Source organism: Cetorhinus maximus, chromosome 7 (assembly GCF_964194155.1).
Source record: "Cetorhinus maximus chromosome 7, sCetMax3.hap1.1, whole genome shotgun sequence".
Taxonomy (NCBI): Eukaryota; Metazoa; Chordata; class Chondrichthyes; order Lamniformes; family Cetorhinidae; genus Cetorhinus; species Cetorhinus maximus.
Genome location: NC_135885.1, coordinates 111327882 through 111353315, shown reverse-complemented (window position 1 = coordinate 111353315; position 25434 = coordinate 111327882). Strand labels below are relative to the sequence as shown.

At 41.6% G+C, this 25434-nt stretch overlaps 1 protein-coding gene across 2 annotated transcripts in view; it reads right to left on the bottom strand.

Moving 5' to 3' along the window:
- Positions 1–25050, bottom strand: part of abcc4 (ATP binding cassette subfamily C member 4 (PEL blood group)) — a 405942-nt gene extending 380892 nt beyond the window's left edge. For both annotated transcript variants that reach the window (XM_078545915.1, XM_078545916.1), the window contains exon 1: positions 24672–25050. In XM_078545915.1, coding sequence (XP_078402041.1) covers positions 24672–24745 — 74 coding nt within the window. In that variant the 5' untranslated portion in view covers positions 24746–25050. The remainder of the gene's footprint in view (positions 1–24671) is intronic.
- Positions 25051–25434: the final 384 nt, after the last annotated feature.

Sequence of the window (25434 nt, the reverse complement as noted above, 5' to 3'; positions counted from 1 at the left end):
TGGAGGACTATGAACATTACATCGTTGTTCAAAAAGGGGTGTAAGATTATAGCTGGCAACTACAGGTCAGTCAGTTTGACCTCAGTGGTAGGGGAACTTCTGGAAACCATAGTATGGAATGAAATCAATGATCACTTCGACAAGTGCAGGATAATTAAGGAAAGCCAGCATGGATTCATCAAGAGACAATCATGTTTAACCAACTTGCTGGAGTTATATTTTGAGGGAATAACTGAGAAAGTTGATAAAGGAAACACTGTTGATGTGGTGTATATGGATTTTCTGGTCAATTGGCTTATGGATTTGATAGCTCTGTCATGTGTATCATAATCATTCACATTACCACTATTCAGTCCTTGATCTACTGCATTCTGTTCCTCAAGTTCTTCATGGTAAAACACATGAGCAATTGAGGTACCAGGTGCCTTTTTTTACTTCTATTAGCTGTTCAGAATTCATTTTGGCAGGAAAGATATGGTGAGACAGAATTCGAGAATTTGCATTAATCTGTGGAGAGAAAGACAGTTAATGTTTCAAGTCCGTACGACTCTTCTTCAGAACTAAGGAGAAGTAAAAACGTGGTGAAATATATACTGTTTACGGGGGGGTGGGACAGGTGAAGCTGGATAGAAGGCCAGTGATAGGTGGAGGCAAAGGAGATATTGCAAAAGATGTCATAAACAAAAGATCGAAGGGGTGATGATGGTGATGATACTAGCTAAAGGAAGCGCTAATGGTGACATTACCCCACCCCACCCCCACTCGGGCCATCTTCCACTTGTTCATTCTGCTTTCTACTCTTAATGTCACCATTAGCCCCTCCTTTAGCCAGTATCACCACCATCAACACCCCTTGGACCTTTTGTTTATGACATCTTTTGCAATCCCCCTTTGTCTCCACCTAACACTGGCCTTCTATCCAGCTTCACCTGTCCCACCCCCCTTAAACAGTATATATTTCATCACATTTTTACTTTTCTTTAGTTCTGAAGAAGAGTCATACGGACTCGAAACGTTAACTCTGTCTTTCTCTCCACAGATGCTGTCAGACCTGCTGAGTTTTTCCAACAATTTTTGTTTTTGTTTCAGATTTCCAGCATCCGTAGTATTTTGCTTTTATCTTAGTTTCATTGCAATGTTTGATAAGTATTGTTTTACCATCACAAGCTATTATCATTCCAGGGCCTTTCCATTCCTTATGACCCTCTCATTTATAATACACAAAATTTCCTGAATTAAATGCTGTCTCAGATAGTCTTATTTCATCGCAGTATCTTTGCAGTGCAGAAAGAGGCCATTGAGCCCATCGAGTCTATACTGGCTCTCTGAAAGAGAATTCCACCTTGTCCCACTCGCCTGCCTTAATCCCCTAACCTTGCACACTCTCTTTTCGGGTAGCAATCCAATTCCCTTTTGAATACCTCGATCGAACCTGCCATTTAGGACTGAAATGAGGAGAAGCTTGTTCCCAGAGAGTGGTGAACCTATGGAATTCTCTGCCACAGAAGGCTATGGGGGCCAAGTCACTGAATATATTTCAGAAGGAAATAGATAAGATTTCTGGACTCTAAAGGTATGAAGGGGTATGGGGAGAGCGCAAGAGTACAGCATTGAGATAGAGGATCATCCATGGTCATATCGAATGGCGAAGTAGGCTCGAAGGGCCGAATGGTCTTCTCCTGCTCCTATCTTCTATGTTTCCATGTTAAATCTTTAAAATTAAAAGGGTGAATGCAAGTCATCACTTGTCAGATTGTTTCACGGAAAGAAACGTAAGAATGAAGAAACTGTTAGGGGTCCTAGAGGAGGGTCATCTCGCAATGGGATGCTTTGCGTAAAATATGTAGTTTTGATTAAATTTACTTTGAAGGAGCTTTACTGCTGGAAAAGGCTGCACTTGAACTGGGCTGGGACTCAGGTCCTAGTTGAAAGTATAAATAGGAACACAGAAGGACTGTAAACCAATGAGTGGAGGAGTGGAGGAGGGGTACACATTAATAAAAGTGAGATAGCCTAAAAAGGTAATAAAAAAGGATGACAACAAAATTCAGATCATAAATAATATTAAAGATCATATAACATCAGGTTCAAATGTTTAAAAAGTGTGGTGAAAACAGCATCTGGCCAATAGGGCAGGGTAGGATCTGTTGCCCAAATAAACAAACACACTTCAACAGGGACATAGAATACAAAAGCAAAGAATTTATGTTCAACTTGTATCAAATAATGGTTCGGCCTCAACTGGAATATTGTGCCCAGTTCTGGGCACCATACTTTAGGAAGTGAAGGATTAGAGCGGTTGCAGAAAAGATTCACAAGAATGGGTCCAGGGATGAAGAGCTTCACTTGCTAGATAATTAGAGAAGTTGGAACTGTTTTTCTTAGAAAAGGTTGAGAGATTTGATAGAGGTATCCAAAATCATGAGGGGTCTGGACTGAGTAGATAGGCAGAAACTGTTCCCATAGATGGAAGGATCGAGAACAAAAGGGCACAGATTTAAGTAATTGAGGTACCAGGTGCCTTTTTTGCTTCTATTAGCTGTTCAGAATTCAATTTAGCAGGAAAGATATGGTGAGACAGAATTTGAGAATATGCATTAATGCTGGTTAATTGTGGTGAGTCAACATGAACAGTTTCATTGTCATAAAAACAAAAAGCTAAAAGCTACTGCGGATGCTGGAAATCCAAAACAAAAACAGAATTACCCGGAAAAACTCAGCAGGTCTGGCAGCATCGGTGGAGAAGAAATCAGTTAACGTTTCGAGTCCTCATGACCCTTCGGCAGAACTGAGTATAGTTAGGAGAAAGGTGAAATATAAACTGGTCTAAGGTGGGGGGGTGGGGGGAGAGAGAAGTTGAGGGTGTGGTGATTGTGGAGATAAGCAAGCAGTGATAGGAGCAGATAATCAAAAGATGTCACAGACAAAAGGTTCAAAGAGGTGTTGAAGGTGGTGATATTGTCTAAGAAAAGTGCTAATTAAGAATGGAAGACAGGATACTCAAGGTACAGCTCTAGTGGGGGTGGGGTGGAAAGACTAACAAAGTTTTAGTTTTAGATTTAAAAATAATGGAAATAGGTGGGAAAAGAAGAATCTATATAAATTATTGAAAAAAAAAGGGAGGGGGGAGAAACAGGGTGGGGATGGGGGGAGGGGGAGTTTAAGATCTAAAGTTGTTGAATTCAATATTCAGCCCAGAAGGCTGTAAAGTGCCTAGTCGGAAGATGAGGTGCTGTTCCTCCAGTTTGCGTTGGGCTTCACTGGAACAATGCAGCAAGCCAAGGACAGACATGTGGGCAAGAGAACAGGGTGGAGTGTTAAAATGGCAAGCGACAGGGAGGTTTGGGTCTTTCTTGCGGACAGACCGCAGGTGTTCTGCAAAGCGGTCGCCCAGTTTGCGTTTGGTCTCTCCAAGGTAGAGGAGACCGCATTGGGAGCAACGAATGCAGTAGACTAAGTTAGGGGAAATGCAAGTGAAATGCTGCTTCACTTGAAAGGAGTGTTTGGGCCCTTGGACGGTGAGGAGAGAGGAAGTGAAGGGGCAGGTGTTGCATCTTCTGTGTGGGCATGGGGAGGTGCCATAGGTGGGGGTTGAGGAGTAGGGGATGATGGAGGAGTGGACCAGGGTCATGTTTCATTGTCATGTTTGATAAGTATTGTTTTACCATCACGAGCTATTGCCACAGCAAAAGAAGCAATGTGTCATGAGGAAAACATTTTTCTCATAACAAGTGATTAGAATCTGGAATGCACTGCCTGAGAGTCTGGTGGAAGCAGATTAGAAGCAGTTCAAAGAAGGTTTAGTAGACTAATACCAGGAAGGGCTAGACATGTCAATCTTGTATCCACTGGAATTTAGAAGAGCAAGAGGCAACTTAATTGAAACCTTTACGATCCTGAGGGTTCTTGACAGGGTGGATGTGGAGAGGATGTTTCCTCTTGAGGGAGAATCTAGAACTAGGGGTCATCGTTTAAAAATAATTTAAGACAGAGATGAGCAGAACTTTTTTCTCTCAGAGAGTTGCGAGTCTTTGGAACTCTCTTCCTGAAAAGGCAGTGAAAGCACAGTCTTTGAATATTTTTAAGGCAGAACTAGATAGATTCTTGGTAAGCAAGGGGTGAAAGGTTATCAGGGGTAGGCAGGAATTTGGGGCTGAGGTTACATTCAGATCAGCCGTAACCTTATTGAATGGTGGAGCAGGTTTGAGGGACCACATGGCCTACTCCTGCTCCTAAGACCAAAGGACGTGGGAGCAGAAGTAGGCCATTCAGCCCATCAAGTCTGTTCTGCCATTCAATGAGATCATGGCTGATCTGATAATCCTCAATTCCACTTTCCTGCCTTTTCCCCATAACCCTTGATTCCCTTACTGATTAAAAATCTGTCTATCTCAGCCTTGAATCCACAGCCATCTGTAGTAAAGAATTCCACAGATTCACTACCCTCAGAAGAAATTCCTCCTCATCTCTGTCTTAAATGGGTGACCCCTTACTCTGAAATTACGCCCTCTGGTCCTAGTGTCTGGCACTAGGAGAAACTTGCAGCATCTACCCTGTAAAGCCCCCTAAGAATCTTATATGTATCAATAAGGTTGCCTCATTCTTCTAAACTCCAAATGAGTACAGGCCTAGCCTACTCAACCTCTTCTCATAAGAAAATCCCTCCATGCCCAGTATCGACCTAGTGAACCTCCTCTGGACTGCCTCCAAAGACAGTATAGCTTTTCTTATATAAGGGGACCAAAACTATTCACAGTATCCTAGGAGTGGTCTAACTAGTGCCTTGTATAGCCATGGCAAGACTTCCCTATTTCTATGCTCCATTCCCTTTAAAATAAAGGCCAACATTCCATTTGCTTTCCCTATTACCTGCTGAACTTGTATGCTAGCTTTTTGTGATTCATGCACAAATACCCCCAAATCCCTGTGCTGCAGCTTTCTGCAGTCTTTCTCATTTAAATAATATTCAGCTCCTTTATTCTTCCTGTCAAAGTGCATAACCTCATTTTCTCACATTTTCCAACGTTATATTCTATCGGCCAAGTTTTTGCCCACTCACTTAACCTGTCTATATCCCTCTGTAGACTCCTTATGTCATCCTCACCACTTGCCTTGCCATCTATTTTTGTGTCATCTGCCAATTTGGTGAGAGTACATTCACTTCCCTCATTCAAGTTATTAATATATTTTGTAAATAATTGTGGTCCCTGTGGCACTGCACTAGTTACATCCTGAAAATACCCCCCTTATCCCAACTCTCTGTCTTCCAATAGTCAGTCAATCCTCTATCCATGCTAATATACTACCCCAACACCATGGGCTCTTATCTTATTAAGTAGCCTTATGTGCGGTACTTTATCTAATGCCTTTTGAAAATCCAAATATATTACATCTACTGGGGTTCCCCTTTATCCATCCTGCTTGTTACATCTTCAAAGAATTCTAATAAATTTGTCAGGCATGATTTCCCCTTTGTGAAGCCATGCTGACCCTGCTTGATTATATTATGTATTTCTAAATGCTCTGCTATTACATCCTTCATAATAAACTCTGCTTAATTCGCATGTTCGTAGGTTCAATCATGGCATTCAAGAGGGAATTGGATTATTATCTGAAAACGAAGAACGTACAGGGCTAATGGGAAAATGCAGGGCAGTGGCACTTGATGAGCTGCTCCTTCAGAAAACCAGAACAGACATGACGGGCTGAATGATCTCCTTCTGTGCTGTAACCATTCTATGATGCCACGAGGAATCAAATAAACAAATTGGAAGCACAAATTTAGCTTAAGTTAGTAGCCAACATTGGGACCTGGCTACAAGCTGAACATGACAGAGATAAAATATTCCAGGTTCCCCACTTCAGTTGGGAGGATAATGAACAAACATGGGCTTCCTCCAAGACATAGACATGCCAAGTATAGAGGCCATGTTAGTCTCACATCAGCTGAGATGGAAGAGACATGTTGTCCGAATGCCCGATTCAAGGCTGTCCAAACAAATGCTCTACCCAGAACTACTCCACGGAGCCCATTCACGCGGGGGCCATAGGAAACGTTTTAAAGGTTATCTCAAAATCTCCATAAAGGTCAACACATGAGAAGCAGGTGCCCAATCGCCACCAAAATGGTAACCCATCGTCAAAAATGGTGTCAAGACCTTCCAATCAACAATAGCAGCCACAGAGAGAACAGCAAGAGGACACAAAGAGAGGGCAGCTGCTCCAGGCAACAATCCGCCATTCTCTCTACCAGCCAACAACTGATGTCCTTACTGTGGGAGAGCCTGTGAGGCTAAGATGGGTCTCATAAGTCATCTGCAAACCCACTGCCAATGCTGACATCTCACTTAAACCCAGCCATCTACAAGAAATAATCATTCTCAATACTATGGATTGCCAATGATATACGATTCCAGATTATAAAGGTCTTTACAAAAAGTCAAGGAAATTGGAAAAGGAAGAATAAATATTGATTAAGAGCTTCTATTACTGCATTAGAAAGAGAGGATATCACAGTGAGCAGGCAGTAGAAACTCTATGGGTGAAATTGGTGGGAGGTGTCCACTAGACCTCCAGGTATTAGTAATGAAGTATCAGAACAGTACAGATAAGAGAATCATGATGCAAAAAGAGAATAATTACAATAGGAAACTTTAACTTCCACATAGACTAGGAAAAGCACAATAGCTTCAGTCCCAAAGAGTATTCGGGACAGTTTTCTGGAAGAATATGTTCTTGAATCAACAAAAGGACAGACTATACTAGATTTAGTGGTAAGTAATGAGCTAGAATTGGTCAACAATCTAATAGTAAGAGAAAGCTAGCCAACTGATCATGTGAAAACTGAATTTGATATTGGGTTTGAGCCACAAGCCAAGGTTTTAAAAATAGAAAAGGATGGCTTTTCAGTGCTGGGGTAAAAATATCCACAGTGAGCTGACAAAACTAATAACAGATGAACAGTGAATGATATTGAAATGCATTCAATAAAATCCAGAGATCTCTACATGCTCCTAACAGCAAAAGTTATAATTCAAAGGCATTGGTCAACAAAAAAGATGAAAGATAATATGAAACTAAAAAGAAAATGCAAATAATAGCAAGATTATTGCATACTGGAAATATAACAATAACTTATATTTTGGGATTGTTTTATTTATGTAGTGTAGTTAACGTAATAAAATGTCCCAGGGCACTTCACAGATATGAAATAAAATTGAACTCCAAACTACATAAGGAGATGTTAGGGCAGATGACCAAAAGCTTGGTCAAAGAGGTGGGTTTCTTAAAGGAGGAAAGTGAGGTAGAGGCACGAAAGAGCTGGGGCATGGGCAAAGACGGGCGATGTCTCGGAGGTTGAAACAGGCAGTCTTAAGGATGACGAGGATGCATGGTTGAAAGCTGATCTCAGGGTCAAATATGGCAATGAGGTTGTGAACAGTCTGGTTCAGCTATAGACAGTTGCCAAGGAGCGAGTTGGAATGGCAAGGGAGTGGAGTTTGTGGTGGGGCCCATGGACAGTGGCTTGTCTTCTCAATATTTAATTTGAGGAAATGTTTCTCATTCAGTACGCTATTGGATGCTGGATAATCAATCCCAACAATTTAGAGACCATGGGAGGGTCTAGAGTGGTGGTGGTGGTGAGGTAAAACTGGGTGTCATCAGCATACATGTGGAAACTGGCATGTTTTCAGGTGATGTCACCAAGGGGCAACATGTAAATGAGAAATAGGAAGGAGCCACGGATAAGCCTTTTGGGGACACCAGATGTAACTGTGCAGGAATAGGATGAGAAGTCACTGATGCCGTTTCCTGGCTAAGATAAGAATGGAACCAGGTGAGTGCAATTACAACCAGCTGCACGACAATGGACAGGGTTTGGTTTGATCAACTGTGTCAAAGGCTCCAGGCAAGACAAGAAGGATGAGGGGGATTGTCTGCCTTTGGGGTGCCATTTATGACTTTGATAAGTGGCAGTTCATTACTGTGGCAGTGGCAGAAACCTAAATTGGAGGGATTCAAACATGGATTTCCAGGGGAGATGGACACAAATTTGGGAGACAACATCGCGTTCAAGGATTTTGGAGAGGAAAGGGAGGTTTGAAATGGGGTGATCATTGGAAGGACAGGAAGGTCAAAGATTGTTATTTTGAGGAGCAGTGCTATGGCAGCAGGTTAAAGTAAAGCTGAACAGAACCTGAGGACAGAGAATTGTTAACAACACCAGTTAACTTGGTGACCAGAATAGCAAGTTGGGTGGTTAATAGTTTAGTGCAAAAAGGGTTGAGAGAATAGAAAGTGGATCTCATGTGCAAGATGACCTCATTTGGTACTGGGGGTAGATAGGAGAGAAACTATAGAATAAAACAAATTCAGCACTAAGGCTGGGGGGGTGCGAGCTTAGAGGAAGTTTGGCTAATGAGCTACCAGAAAGGAATTAAGTGACAGTCAGCTGACTGGATGGTCTCAATCTTGATGACAAAGATATCCATGATCTCCTCATACTTGTTTTTAGAGTTGCAAGTGGAGGAGATGGGGAGGGGAATTTAAGATGCTTTACAGTACTGAAAAGAAGTTGAGGGTTACCTTTGCATTCCAGGATGATCCTGGAATAGCGATCAGTTTTTGCAGACAACAGCAAACAGTGTTTTAGATGGTCTAGCCAGATCTGGCAGTGAATGGCTAAACCAGTTGTCCACCACAACAGTTCAAATCTGCATCCCTTGGACTTCAGGAAGCAGAAATGAGAGCCGCCTCAGAAGGAACGTTCAGGGTAAGAGATAGTAATAGTTTTAATTAGGACTAGGCTGTTGAAAGTGGAGGTGAGGGAGTGGCTGAGCAGATTGATAGCTGCCGAAATGTTGTGGTGAAAGAAGGATCAATTGAGAGTGCAATCCTAAGTGAAGTGGAAAAAAAGTTTTTTTTTAGGTGGATACAGGGAGAATTATGGCTTGGAGGGGGTGGGGGGGCGGAAGTAGGATGTAATTGAAGAGCAATACAAGGAAGTGATCATAAATAGCCTTATCTGTGATTGGTACTTAGGGGGATATTAGGGCCACATGAGATGGTAAGATCTAGCAGGAGGCCATGAATACGGTTGAGGAGTTTACATGGAGGGTGAAATTAACAGAGAATAGGCAGGCAGTGAACTCAGAGAAGAGGGAATCACCTAGGATGAGAAGCCACTTGGTGGAGAGGCTGAGGGAGGAAAGCAGTGAAGGTAGCTCATTGACAAAATTGGCATGATACTTGGGACGGCAACCAGGATTTTAAATGAGAAGTGAGAAGAAAAACTGCCAGAGGAGTAAAGAGGCAGACCAAAGTGAGATTTGATTATAACAGACTGCCAATTTGGGCGAGATAAGTGGTGGAAGGTATAGCCAGGGAGGGCGCCTTCAGTTAGGGGAAAAGCAACAGGAGACAAAGAAAGTAAAAGAAAAAACAGAAAAAAAAACCTGCAAGGGATATCGAAGACAGCACTAAAGACAAGTTTATTCACAGAAAGAGGATCTAAGACAGATAGAGGTGATATTATAATTGAAAAATAAGGAAATGGCTAAATAATGACCTTGTATTGGCCTTCACAGTATAGGGAGAAGTGGCAAAGATACATGGAAAACTAAAAATAAATCAAAGGGACAATTTACTAGATTTTATACAAGCCAAATATGGTAATGGCAAAATTAACAAGACAAATCTGGGGCCTGAGTTTCCACCCCAGGGTATTAAAAGGAGGAGATGAAACATTTGTAAGTGCTTTAGACATGATAATCCATACCACTCTTCATTTAGGATTTTAAAAAATTCTTTCACAGGATGTGTGCGTTGCTGGCAAGGCCAGCATTTGTTGCCCATCCCTAATTGCCCTTGAACTGACCTTGCTTGGTCATTTCAGAGGGCAGTTAAGAGTCAACCACATTGATGTGGGTCTGGAGTCACATGTAGGCCAGACCAGATAAAGGACATTGGTGAACCAGATGTGTTTTTACAACAATCAAGTTTCATGGTCCCCATCACTTTATATTCCAGATTTATTAACTGAATTCAAATTCCACCAGCTGCCACAGTGGGATTTGAACCCATGTCCCCAGAGAATTAGCCTGGGTCTCTGGATTACTAATCCAGTGACATTACCACTATGCCACCATCTCTCCCGCCCCTTGGATTGGAAAATTACCAATAAGGTTGCCATTAACTAAAAATGCTTTGTGAGAGAAACTAGGAAATTATAGACTAATGTCTTCTGTGGAGATTTGTTATTACTTAGTACTTGTTATTACTAAATACTTGGTCAAACATGAATTTATCAGAGAGCCAGCACTAAGGGTGTAAGCCATGTCTGGCCAATCGAGTTGAATATTTTGAGGAGATCATTAATGTGGCAGATATGGCATTGTATATTGATGTTATTTGCATAGGCTTCCAAAAGGTGCTCAATAAGGTTCCACACAAGAATATAGCCAAGTTCTTCAGCAAGAACCCTTTCAACTTAAAAGGAGCCAGCATTTAAAAGCCCAAACAAAGCTATTGCAAAAAGGCCATTTGCAATTGACAATTTTCAGAAATTGACCAAATTTTTCCTCCCAGCATTCCATGGGAACTTGGACCAAAAATAAAACCTTGAAACCAAACACAGACACAATGAGTGACTTTTTTCCAATATGTTAGTCAACAGATGGCAGAGTAAATTTAGCCACACAACGAAATGCATCTATTCAAGACTTAAAACATTTGTCTCAACCATTGGATTGCTGTGAACAGCTATAGAAGTGTAATACTTACAGGCTAATGAGCTATGGAACCAGTATGTCTGGGGACGTCCCCACATTCCTTGGAAATGCTAATCCCAAAGAACTGTTTCATTAGAGCAAAGGCTGATGATGCTGATGGCCAGAATCTTCCCCATCGAAACACCTTCATAAGTTCATGGACTATTCATGAACCCAGGGTGTGAGATTGTTGCAATATGTATGAAGGTAAAATCAAAAGTGGAAGGGGTTCACAGCAATCATTGTCACGGGTGTTATTTTTGTTGTTTTAAAAAATATGTTTTTAGCATTAGCAGGAACAACAACTTTAAGGTTTAACAGTGTGAGTGCAGCTTAGAAATTATAGGAACCTCATCTGTAAGTACAGTACCAGTTTAACTTAAAGGGAGCAGGGTACTGTTGCAGGGTACTGTTGTAGGTATATCAGTGTTACAATAATCTGTTAAACAGAAGAGTTGTGAACCTTGATTCTTTTCTCCACCCTGATTGGTTTGGACTGAACCTTAGTATTAGGAGCATCAGAAGGGAGGCGCGGGTTCACCCACCTACAAGAAATGATAAGAAAAGTTGACGCACATGGAATTAGACTTATTGACATAGGGATTTGTGTAGGAGTCAATAGAGATAATGGTAGGATTAACTAATGGTGTCTCTCAGGGATTTCAATTTTGCCTTAGATTTTCACTGTATTTAACAATGACTTACTTAGATGAAGAAGAATAAATAGAGCCCAATATCTCAGTTTTCAAATGACATTAAGTTAGGCAGTACAGTAAGTAGTGGTGATGGCAGCAAAAAGTTACAAAAGGACATTAATAGATTAAGTGAGCTGGGAAAACTGTGGCAGATGAAGTTCAATGTGGGAAAGCGAAGTTAGGACTTTAGGCCTAAGAAAGATAGATGAGAGGGTTTTCTAAATGTTGAGCAGCAAGGAACTGCAGAAGAGCAGAGAGATTAGGACTTCATGTACAGAAATCATTAAAACTAGTAGACAAGTACAAAATATAATTTAAAAAGCAAATGGAATGTTACCCTTTATCTGAAAGGGATTGCAATACAAAGGGATGGAAGGTGTGCTGCAGTTGTATAAAGCTCTGGTTAGTACTGTATTTGGTTCTGGGCAACACACCTCAGGAAGGATTTTTTGGGCTGAGAGATCATGTAACACAGATTTTATTCACCATAATGATACTAGCATTAAAACAGGGTTAAATTATGAGGACAGGTCCAATAGGTTAGACCTGAACTCCCTTGAGTATAGATTATTGGTTAGGTGCAAAAAACCGTAAAAGGCAGAAGTGGCATCTGACCAACTTTCCTGCCTTGTTTCGTGCAGAATAGAACAAAAAAGGCATGGCAGTTCATTGACATTAGTTTTGCTTGAGCTTTATTTTCTCAAATTTCACTTTTGTTGACCCATTCTAAAAGTAAAACCTAGGTGAATGTTTATCCCGATATTTAACAGCAGTATGCATTGCGAGGCAAGAAATCTGCCTTCGCTTCTTCAAGCCTTGTAATCAGGTTGAGGGAGTGTGTTTTTTTTTTAAAGTTTGGGCTGAGGAATAGGGTCAATTTATTTAATTCAATGAGTTTATATAAGGGAAAGAGTGAGAACAGGCTATAGATACATTTGGAATGGAGGAAAGGGGAAAGGTTTACTTCATTAACGGCCTTGATGCCATTCCACCTGCTGGCTTTAGTGTCTCTGGTTATTATGCTGCTGCTGTTCGCTGGGGTTACAAGGTACACACATGATAAAGCGAGAAGGAGTGAACACGCCTTAAATTTCCCTTTAAATCTCAGCACCATTGTTGAGATAGATAGAAATAGAGTCCCAGTAAATATCTGAAAGGGCACAAGGAAAATTAGTTAGAAAGTCATCTGTCTATATCTCACTTAACTCTTGACAGCAAGTTAAGCTGAGCCTCTCAGAAGCTTGAGAGCATGACACTCCCATCCACTGTTTCATTCAAAAGATAGAAAGTTTACCTTTAAAAGCTTAAAAAACTGTAAATGTGATGAATCACTGTTTATACAGCATTGTCACTATCGTCATGGTGAAAACAAAGACTGGGTAGTTCCTTTCCTTTCAGTCCACAAATTAAAAACACAATGATGATCTGTTTGTTCCCACACTACAGAAGTACAACATTAAAATGCCCGGAAACTCTGACTGAAACAACAAGTTTAAAATCCCATTTTTATTGTTTATAAGTTATGAAATGAAAGATTGCACCTTACGGTATCAATAGTTTACGAGCAAAAAAAATCTAAAGTTATGTTTTCCAGTTTCCTGAGAAAAACGAGTAACAAAGTATGGGGAGGAAACATCCAACATTAAAAAAAACTTTCTCCCCAACCCCCACCCCACTCGACTTTTGCTGCCACTATCATCACTCTTATTTAAAATCCAGAACGTAAGGTAAGCATACTGCAGACTACACCAAAACTGACTCATTCAATATATTCCTAGCAAACCGGGTTTTTGCATGCTGAATTCACCTTGCTGGTTATGCCCCTAAAATGCGAAAGAGAAAAAGGTTAAATTACAAAATTAAGCAAGGCATTGGGACAATCAACCTCAAACATAAAATTTACCATATAAAAATAATATACTTCAGCTTTCTCAAGATTGTTCAAAATCACAAATTCCATTTTCTACTGTTAACAATTATCCTTACAAATTACACCAATTGTAAATTGATCCTATATTGCCACGAGCAGCACCAGTTAGGAGATATATGCCAAAAAGTGTTTATATTTCGACAGAACAGCAGAGGTTGAGTAACAGAAGTTTGGGCATGAAATCATCTTTCCCATGCCAGTGAATAACATAAATTTAACTCCTGGCCTTTAAAGATTCACCCGGCTGCATCAATGAAGCAATCAACTAAATTGTGTAATAAAATTTTCAGAACTACGTGTTCTCACTGAATAAGATCTCTTTATTTTAGTATCTTGCAGTCTAGGAAAGTTGTTGCAAATCTTATAACAACATTTAGATTAGTGGTTTGTAGTCAAGAAAGTTACACATAAACCAGCATATTTTAACAGGAATTTAGATTGGAGTTCAATTCTGTATACTTGATATATAATAGTTTCCTGAGCTAACCTATCTTGCCTTTCTCTGCCTTGTCTTACTGTCATTGAACAAACTTACATAAGCTAGCAAGTTAACCACCAATAATTTTGCCATCACGGTAAAGGGAGTGCTAAAGCTCACCAATTGCAGCAGTGACAACAGCAGCAGTGTTAACATCTATGTCAGGTCATAGGTATCAGAAAGCTTTGCCTGTCCACACAGATCTTTTTTATTCTTTCATGGGATGTGAACATCACTGGAAAGGCCAACATTTGTTGCCCATCCCTAATTGCCCTTGAACTGAGTGGCTTACTAGGCCATTTCAGAGGACAGTTAAGAGTCAACCACAGTGCTGCGGATCCAGAATCACATGTAGACCAGACCAGGTAAATATGTTAGATTTCCTTCCCTAAAGGGCATTAGTGAACCAGATGTGTTTTTTTTGACAATCAATGATAGCTTCATGGTCACAATTACCGAGACAAGCTTTATGTTCCAGATTTTATTAACTGAAATTAAATTTCACCAGCTGCCACGGTGGAATTTGAACATGTATCTCCACAGCATTAGCCGGGGCCACTAGATTACTAGTTCAGTGACATTATCACAATGCTGCCATCTCTGCAAATGCTCAACTACTGTGAAAAGAACAGCAGGATGAAAAAAGTTACAAATCATGACTTAAGATGACTGTCTTGGTGTTAATCTTATAATACCTTTCTAATTTAAAAAGCGACAGCATAGTACCAAATTTCCTGGGTACTACAAAGCTGATTCTTCTTAAAGCAGAAAGTGAACTGAAAGTGAGAGATTTTTTTAATATATGAAGTTTTTTTACTAATGTAGCAGATACCTTTATAATGGAAATTCTGGGTACAATATGCAAAACGGTGTGTTCTCCTGACTACCAAAGGCAAATGACATTAGCTTCTCCGGGAGTACCAAGACAGTGGACAAATGTATACTACTACTACACAAAGCAAAATGGAAAAGAAAGATGCTGCATTACCCACTATAGTTGTTATGTTAAAATCCATATTTGCTTAACATTTCTGAAACAAAGCAGCTTACATTCACACTTTATTGGCTGATAAACAAATAAGGTTTTATTATTTGCTGATAAGCTATTGACGTACTACTTTTTAAAAAGTAGTAACATTTTAACAATTATTTGATAGTAGTTTGAAGAATGACTGTACTAAAACAATTTTAAAAAAGTGCTCAATCCCTGACAATGGTCAAAAACAAGATTGCTTAGCAGCAACACATGAGGAAAGGAACTCGTTTTTTTCCCTTAAAATGTGGAGAATTTAATCAATTCTAAAGACCATACAGCCATTCAGCCTTTCGTGTCTGTGCAGGCTCTAAGGGCTATCCAATTAGTCCCATTCCCCTGTTCTTTTTCCCATAGGCCAATTCTTCCTTTTCAAGCATTGATCCCAAGATGCATTGAATGGAATAAAAACAAGGCTTTAGGCACTATTTTTAACCCTATAATAAAGCAAAGATAAGGTATTTATCCTGAACATCATCATGCTGAAAAATTCATTACATAATTTGGCTGACTGCTTCAACACCAAAACTTGGTGAATCTTTAAATTCTCAGCTTGGATTTACTGAAAGAAAATTTCTGAAGCTGACTGTCAACCAATTAGGAATCAAATTTTTAATGCAAAACCAAAAAATTGCAGATGCTGAAAATCTGAAATAAAAACAGAAAATGCTGGAAATACTCAGGAGTAAAAAGTGGGGGAGAGAAACAAAAGGGACAGCCCACGATAGGGTGGAAGATGAGAGAACATTTAATGACTAAAGGATTCATGGTGCAAATGCAAAGACAGTGGTAATGGTAAAGAAACAAAAGGTATGCCAAAAGGAGGAGTGAATGGCAGAAAAATGAACAGCTGCCATCCAAAAGCATATAAAAAGAGGGTGGGGAGAAAAGACAAACAAGAGGGAACAACCAAAACCATAAAAGAGGAAGGAAACAGAACAGGCCTTGAGGTTGCGATCTAAAATTATTGCACACACTGTTTGAGTCCAGAAGGTTGAGTGACTAGTCAAAAGATGAGGTGCTGTTGCTCAAGCTTCCACTGAGCTTCAAAGAGCAAGGCGCAGAATTAAAATGACGGGCACTAAAAGCTCCAGGTCACACGGTCAGACCGAAATGAGGTAATCCGCAAAGTGGTCACCTAATCTATGTTCGGTCTCACCATTTTAGAGTCTGCATCATTAGGAACAAATACAGCATACTAAATTGAAGTAAGTATAAGTAAATTGCTGTCCTACCTGGAAGTAGTGTTTGGGGCTTTGGACAATGAGATGGGAGGAGGTAAATGGGTGGGTGTTACATCTCCTGCGCCAGCATGGAAAGGCGCTGTGGAACAGGCAAGGGGCGTGAGGGGTGACTGAGAAGTGGACCAAGGTATCACGCAGGGAACAGTCCCTTTGGAGTGCTGATAAGAGAGGGAACAATATGTTCAGTGATGGCATCACTCTGAAGATGGCAAGAATGGTGAAGGATGATGCATTGAGTACAGGGGCTAGTGGGGTGGAAAGTTGAGGACCCCGTCAACCATGGTGCAGTGGAAGAAGGGAGGGGTGGCACACAATTCTTCAGAATAAGGAAAACGTATCGGAAGCACTAGCATGGAAGGTTGCATCATCAGAACAGATGCAACGGAGACAGAGAAATTTGGAAAATGGAACAGAGTCCTTACAGGAAGTGAGGTGCGAGGGTAGTCAAGGTATCTGAGTGAGTCAGTGGAGTTATAGTGCAGTTTGGTTGATTCCCTCCTTGACTTCTCTGGGATAGGGTACAAGTTGGAGATGGACCATATGATGGGGAGAGAAGGGTGGAAATTGGAAATAAAATTGATGAAAAATTCCAGTTCAGGACGAGAGCAGGAAACGTATCGACGCAGTCATCATGTACCAGAAGAGGTGAAGGAGGGAGAAATGAATAGCACTAGATCAAAGAATGCTCTATGTATCCCACAAAAAGGCAGGCATAGCTAGGAACCATGTTTAATTAGGAGGAAGTGAGTGAAGTTAAAGGACTTGTCCAATGTGAGAACAAATTCAGCTAGGCAGAGGAAGGTGGTAGTGAATGAGCCTCCGTTCAAGGGAGAAGTGGGGAGTTCTCAGACCATCCTGGTGTGGATGGAGGTGTAGGGAGTTTGAATATCCGTGGGGAAAGCAGACAGTGAGGATTAAGAAACGGGAAATTGTTAAGAAAGACATCAGAAGAGTCCCAGATGTAGGTAGGAAAAGACTGGACGAAGGAAGGAAAACAAAATCAGGTATTTTTTAATCATTCTGACAGGGTGTGTGTGACACATTTGAGCCAGCATTTATTGTCCATCTCCAATTGCCCTTCAGAAGATGGTTGTGACAGGCCTTCCTGAATACAACTAAGTAGCTTGCTAGGCCATTTCAGAGGACACTTAAAAGTTAACCACATTGCTATGGGTCTGGAGTCCCTTATGGGCCAGACTGAGTAAGGATGGCAGATTTACTTCCACAAAAGACATTAGCAACCACATGGGCTTTTACAACAAGAGCAAAATACTGAAAAAGCTGGAAATTTGAAATGAACAGAAAATGCTGGAAATACTCAGCTTGCCTGACAACATCTGAACTCTTTGGGCTGAATTCCACCCCCACCCGCCCCCGTTGTGGGGGTTGTGCAGGGGCGGGCGGGAGTGAGCGCGAACCCGATCGGCACCCCCAATCAGGCCCGCGCCGCCATTTCATGTGGGCGGACCAACGCATCGCGCGAAAGAGCACAGAAATCTTCCTGAGGCACAGAGACACCTTAGGGGATCAGTTTAAGCTTTTAAAATTTAAATAAAGGAAATAAAAACTTTTAAATCATGTCCCCTCACGTGACAGTGTCACATGAGCTGGGACATGTCAATGGATCTTTTTAATAATTTTTATTGAATTTGAAAACACTTCATGAAACATCATCCTGCCTGTGAATGAGGTTTCATGAAAAATGCAAAGGCCGCCTGGCCTATTCATCCGCCCGCCAACCTTAAGGTTGGACGGGCAGCTCATTTAACTATTTTAATTAGTTTTTAACAGGCCTTAATAGGCCTTTGACACACGTCATTTTACGTGTCGGTGAGCAGGCCCCGCCCCCGCTCACCAACTAGAAAATTCTTCCCTTTCCCTCTCCACAGATACTACTTCCAGAATTTTCTATTTTAGGCTTTTACAACAATCCAATAGTTTCATGGTCACCATTATTGATACTATCTTTTTATTCCAGATTTTTATTTAATCCATTGAATTTAGATTCCCCCAGCTACTGTGGCGAACTCCTGTCTCCAAATCATTAGTATGGGCCTCTGGATTACCCGTCCAATAACATAACCCCTGCGCTGCTGTGCCTTTATCAATATATAAATCTCAATTTTGATAGGCTATGGAGGTCACAAAAATTGAAACCCCAATGTATAATTATTAATATAGGGAATAAAAATGGCTGACTGCACTGGTGACCAACTTCACCTTCACTGCATTGTGTTATTATAAATCATGTTTCACGCCAAATCTTGCATTTTTCAGATGAGCTCCTAACCCAGTCAGAGTTGGCAACTCTGAATAAGTTTCATCATATGATCTTGAACACCAACTGCCCTGGTCCCGGTACTGGTCACCCGACAACATCATCCTCAAAGTACTAACTTATACACCAACTGATAAGTCAACAGACCCTCCATTGCCAGATTAGATAATGACAGTTAAATAGCTTTTATGCACATTTTATTTATTTTTATATGCCTGAATCATTTCATTCCAGAGTCACTCATAGTATCTGGTAAGGTGAGAGGGGCTACCTTTGACATCAAGGCAGCATTTGACCGAGTGTGGTATCAAGGAGCCCTAGCAAAACTGGAGTCAACAGGAATCAAAGGGAAAACTCTCTGCTGGTTGGAGTCATACCTAACGCAAAGCAAGATGGTTGTGGTTGTTGGAGGTCAATCATCTCAGTTTTAACATATCACTGCAGGGGTTCCTCAGAGTAGTGATCGAGGCCCAACCATCTTCAACTGCATCACCAATCACTTTCTTTCCATCATGAGGTCAGAAGTAGGGTGTTCGCTGATGATTACACAATGTTCAGCACCATTTGTGACTCCTCAGAAACTGAAGCAATCCATGTCCAAATGCAGCAAGACCTGGACAATATCCAGGCTTGGGCTGACAAGTGGCAAGGAACATTCGCACCACACAAGTGCCAGGCAATGACCATTTCCAACAAGAGAGGATCTAACCATCACCCCTGAATTCCCCACTATCAACATCCTTGCCATTGATCATATATTGAACTGGGCTAGCCTTTTGAATATGTGGCTGCAAGACTAGGTCAGGGGTTGGGAATTCTGCAGAGTATAACTCACTTCCTGACTCCATGTACAAGGCACAAGTCAGGAATGTGATGGAATACTCTCCACTTGCCTGGATGAGTGCAACTCCAACAACACTCAAGAAGCTCAACACCATCCAAGACAAAGCAGCCCGCTTGATTGGCACCCCATCCACCAATTCCAATATCCACTCTCCCCAACACCGACGCACAGTGGCAGTCATGCGTACCATCTACAATATGCACTGCAGCAACTCACCAAGGCTCCTTAGGTAGCACCTTCCAAACTTACCACCTCTACCACCTAGAAGGACAAGGGCAGCAGATGCATGGGAATACCACCACTTACAAGTTCCACTCCAAATCACACACCATCCTGACTTGGAACTATATCGCTCTTCCTTCACAGTCACTGGGTCAAAATCTTGGAACTCTCTCTCTAACAGCACATACACCACATGGACTGCAGTGGTTCAAGAAGGCAGCTCACCACCGCTTCTCATGGGCAATTAAGGATGGGCAATAAAAATGCTGGCCTAGTCAGTGATGCCCATACATTTACAGATTACAATTAAGCACCTCCTAACCCCAACAACCAGTTTAAATCGGTGTCAATTTATAAAGACACAAATGAATCCCTAGTTAATGCCCACCACTTGCATACAATTAACATTCAACAGATCTCCTCCTGTCTCTTCAAATATAGTATATATTATAGTAAATATATTTTAAAAATTCAAAGCAAATTAAAATCAAAAACCTCCGTATTCTGTAGAAATCATTACACCCCTCTTCTAGAGTCTTCTTTTTATAATGCAGGCAGAAGATGACTTGCATCAAAGCACTTATTTTTCAGAGACTTCCTCTCTCTCCAGTATTGATTTAAGCCAACATGGTCAAACCACAACCATTTCTCATTTATCACATTAGGAATGATTGTCTACATAACAGTCAGTGGTTAACATCAGTATGCCCGTTGTTTAGAATTTCATTTAAACTATTAGAAATATAGAATCCACAAGAGTCAATGTTTCAGCACCCAACATACTTTTAACAACAAAAACAAAAATAGCTGGAAAAACTCAGGTCTGACAGCATTTGTGGAGTGGAAAGTGATTTAAAGTTTCGAGTCCATATGACTCTTCATGAGAAATAGAAATGAGGTGAAATATAAGCTGTTTAAGGAGGGTGGGGCAGGTGGAGCTGGATATCCTATCCACATCGTCCTCTGCGCCATCCACATAAAGACAACGCCAGAAAGAGAAGACGTGATAGCTCCCTCGTTTGGAAAAGGTTCACCTGGGATAAAGGGCAGGATGTTTGAGGTGACTAATTGCTGCACGGTGGCCTCAAGAGGGTCCACAAGCAGGAAGACCACCCCACCATGAGCCCCCTCTCAAGGGCCAGGCGCAGCACCCACTTAGTCTTCAGGAAGAACACAGCCTTTCAATGCATTTGAGGTGGCTACAATGGGCTAAGTGTAGGTATTCACCCCTAACCCTAACCTTTTACTAATTAACGTAAATGATGATCTGCCTACAGGACTATGAGAGAGCAAGGGAGAAATTGATTGCAGGGGGAGGGTCGCCACAAAGTCAGGTTGAGTGGGTGGGTATTGCAGGGGTGCATTGTTTCCAGAGATGATTAAAGTCTCTGGTAGTGTTTCCTGGTAGCAGGAGGAGATGTCTTCACCAGGACAGTGGGAACTGTCCAGGTACAATTCTCTACCAGGTCTTATCAATGAGAATAAAGAAAACTTCATCCAGGCAGCTCCAGCTGTGCTGGGGCCAAGCGATGGGGAGGTGGGGATAATGCATGCAGCCTAGACAATTTTCAGGAGCACACAGATAACTTCCCTCACGATTTTACAATCTGTCTCATTTTCTTCTCCACCAACCACTAGGCCCCCGACCAAACACTTTCAGTCTTTACTAAAAAGTGCACCAAGCATCCCCCTTTTGTTTTAAAAGTTGGTCTTTCTCTCCCTCCCTCCTTCGAAATAGATGTAATTCTTATTATTGCTGTTGTCTCTTTCTCTCGCTCCCCAGCACAATATGGAGAGTCAGCAGAAAAGCAAAGCAAAATGCTTTTGTTGGTCCTTTACCCTGGCACCAGGGAGCCAACATGCCAAGCAAGACTCAAGATGATGGGTACAGAAATATCTCTCTGACACCCTATGGAATCTCCTGTAGCACTTGCATTTCTAAGCATTGCTGTTCCTCCTATGCAGTCCCTTGCTTTGGTTCCATGGTCTGGGCTGGTATCCTTCAAGATGTTGTCACTCCGATCCCAAGTACTGGTTTGAAAGTGGCGCACACACCCCAAAGCCTGCCTCATCTGATGGCTAATCATCTACTATCCTGAACTCTCACGGCCTGTAGGGTGACCTCCTTCTGGAACATATGATCCAGGAAGCTTTCAGCACCAGATGCTCTGCAGTGACTCCAACTCCCCCTCATGCTCCGAAACACTGAGCTCAAACTCAAGCAATTGGAAACACTTCCTACGCGTGATTCCCCCAAGACACACAAGATCCCCTTAAGTTCCCATATGGCATAGGAATTGCAAGCAACTGGTTCCCATCCATGATCTAAAATCAAAAAATCCCTATTCCCTCTTTTAGAATCCAGTTAGTACCTTTTTTAAACTATTAATTGTAATTAATGCCTCTGGACTTCAGCTCTCAGGTTGCACTGTCTCTCTCTCCCTCTCTAGACTGCTCCTTATTTTGTTAAACACCAAAACAGCACCAGTTCCTCACTGACCAAATTCCCCAGGTTCAATACTTTGAAGAAGCAGTACTCCGTACTCCAAGTGTTAGTAACAGTTTCCGGTATTTATACTAGCAGAAATTCCAAAGGCCTAAGTCAGCCCTTGCTGACAATAATTACCTGTTCTAACTAGCCACATAATTAACCGCAACAACTCCTGCCGCCAACCAAAAAGGAAGAGTCGTGCATGTGCACCCAGCCTGTACTGCGCCCTCCAGCACTTGTGCAATTGTACCAGATACCTTTCCAGTTGATGAAAGGAGGGAAATTTTTGTTTGATTTGTAGACAGTTTAATCAAGAACTGGCAGGAACACAATCCTCGAAAGTGAAATTAAACTTCACACCTCGCACCCTTCCAAGCTGGGCCTAAAAAGGCACCCAGAGGCTTTGAAAGAGAAGCACCTGCATCTACAGAGCGGTTAAAGAAACACCATTCACTTATCACATCCATAATAAATAAGGCCATGAAAATAAACAAAACATATGCGCAAAATATACTGAATGCTATTTTTGCCCCCGGCATGTTAAGGGAGGGAGTTCTCACACAGCTTGGGTAGCTCAGTTGTTAGATAATGGGGCTTTTAATCCCAGGGTCATTGTTTCAAATCTTGCATGAGGTAATACATTTTTTCTTGAACGTTCAATTCAACATACTTTTTGATTGTAGTTTTTTGGATAAAATTCAATCAATTCTCAGTCTCTGAGTTCATCGGAATTGGCCAATCTCATTTACTGAAACTTCCTGATTTCAGGAATTGATCTTCATTATTTACTGAATCGTCAGAGGCATGTTTTACAGAGGATACAGTTGATAGCTGGACTAGATACAAGAACTTGCAATTGGTTGCCTGCATAGACCTAAAAATGGGTACTTGAACTATCTTTATCAAGCCAACTTGTTCCTTTTATTGCGGCCAGCTTGCATTCTGACACTGACAGAGACTGCAACTGCACGTGTGCAGGAAGTGCTTCCCCTTGCGTTGTAGCACAAATTAACGCAGTCTTAACGAATTGTGCAACAGCCACCAACAAGCATTTGTTTGACTAAAAATAGCAAATTACTGCGGATGCTGTAGAAACAGAAAATGCCGGAAATATTCAGCAGGTCTGGCAGCATCTGCAGAGAGAGTTAAAGGTATGAAATTAATGGGTTAAATGAGATGAAAGGTCACAGACCTGAAACATTAACTTTGTTGCTCTCCCCTCAGAAGCTACCAGAGCTGCTGAGTATTTTCAGCATTTTGTTTTTATTACCGTTGACTAGTGCTGTGAAAAACACAACAAATTAAGGTTAAAGTTAAGCTGGATGCTAAAGGCAAAATTTAACTATAAATTTTAGCGAGCAACTAACCCTTAAAATTCCTTCATTCACCAAATTTCCCAGGATTAGCACTCTGCAGAACTGAACTCCATGCTACTTACGTGCTAATGTGCAGAAACGATAAGTGCAGGATTAGCCTCATTTGTTTATTCCCCAAAATGTTGATTGACTATTTTGAAGAATGGATTATAGAAGCATTCTCTACCATGAGTCACATCCTCCATAATGGAAAGGAAAAACAAAATTACAAACTGAACAATTTAAAGCTTGAACTAGGAAGCAGTCATAAAATTGTTTCAGTAGCAGTATGAAAGAAGGGAAGAAAGGAGGAGAAATAGAATCATACAGCACATTCAGCACCTCATGCCTCTGCCTGCTCTTTGAAAGAGCAATCCAATTCTTTCCCCACAGGTCTGCAAACGTCTTCCTTGAAACCTGCGTCCAATTTTTTTTTAAAGTTACGACAGAATCTGCTTCCATTACCTTTTAGGCAATGCCAGATCATGTTAGAAATAAAAGCTCAATTCCCCTCTGGTTCTTTTGCCGAATTACCTTAAATTATAACCTCTATTTTGCAACCATTTGCCACTGGGGGGAAAAAATCTCCTTATTTACTGGATCAAATCCCTCTAAACGTTTGAATAAATTTGCCGTTAATCTTCTCTACTTTAAGAACAACAATCCCGGTTCCTGCAGTCTCCCAGTTGAGTCAATTGTCCTGGAAATAACATTTTGCTTTGTAGTTCATGTCTCGCAGATTTTAACTTTTCGCTGGAAGTTTTTGTTTCAAAAAAGGATGCAACTTAGCGTGAAATTCAACATCTGTTCCCAGTCCACGGACAACAAGCACAGCAACTGACATTTGGTTCCTGTTTACCGCTATAATGCAACAGACGAGGAAGAAAGTGAAAACAGTAGATGGGATTATGTTAGTATCTGCCCACGTGTGTTGCAGGAGCCATCTCAGCGGCGTTCTGGGAAAGCCACTCTCCTTCATTGGGAAGGTGATATTGTGATCAGAGTACCTGCAGTTCCTAGCAAGCTGAGGATACACAATAAAGCACCTGATATAAAGCAGTCAGAGACGACAGGAGCAGCGGAAACACTTTGTCGATATACAAAAGGGACGATCTGGGGCCCTGTCACTGAGAAGCAAGACAAGGAACCAGGAACTTAGGACGGTTACACGCACATTATTATCCAGACCGAACCTCTATCGAGTCCGCCCCTCAGGTACAGAAGAATTCTGAAAGCTACCAACTACACTGAGAGCCGACATTGTAGTTCAGCTTGAGTTACTGTCAGATGGGAGAAGAAAGAAGAACAATTCTTTTGGCGAAAAGTACTTACCAGAAAAACACTCTGGAGAAGATATTGGCGGTGGCCAGTGGGTTGGGTTTATCCTCTCTGTGAACGGGCTCCATGTTAGCTTGTGTGGAGCAGTGTGAGAGCCGCTGGGACCGAAACCTCCGTCTTCTCTTCCCCCTCCCCTGTGTCTGTCTGTCTGTCTGTGTGTGTGTCGGGGGCGGGGACAAGCTCCGGATGGAAAGTTACACAACGTTCCAGCGCCGAACGCTGGCCCGGGAGCTCGCGCCGCCCGGATCCCTCTGTGTCTAACACTCTCTCTCTCTCTGTCTGTCTCTGTCTAGGTGTGTGTGTGTGTCTTTGTCCCGGCGGCAGCGGTCGTACTAGCTCTTAACAACCGAATCAATTCAGAAAGAAAGCGAGCAAGCCAATTTTTTTTTTCCCCCTTTTCTTTTAAAGATGTTGCAAGCACTCTTGGCAGCGTGCTCGATGCTGCATCGGTGGAGAGAGAAACAAGAGTTAACGTTTCAGGTCAATCAGTTTTCATCCAGTTTTTAATGGTGATCAGAATTTATAATAAAGAACAAGGAAATGGCAGAGCAATTAAACAACTACTTCAGATCTGTGTTCACACAGGAAGCCACCAACAACTTACCAGAAATACAAGGGTCTAGTGAGAAGGAGGAATTGAAGGAAATTAGTTGACTGAAAAAAACAACAGTGCTGGAGAAATCATGGGACTGAAAGCGGATAAATCCCCAGGGCATGATAATCTACATCCCAGGGCACTAAAGAAGGTGGCAATGGA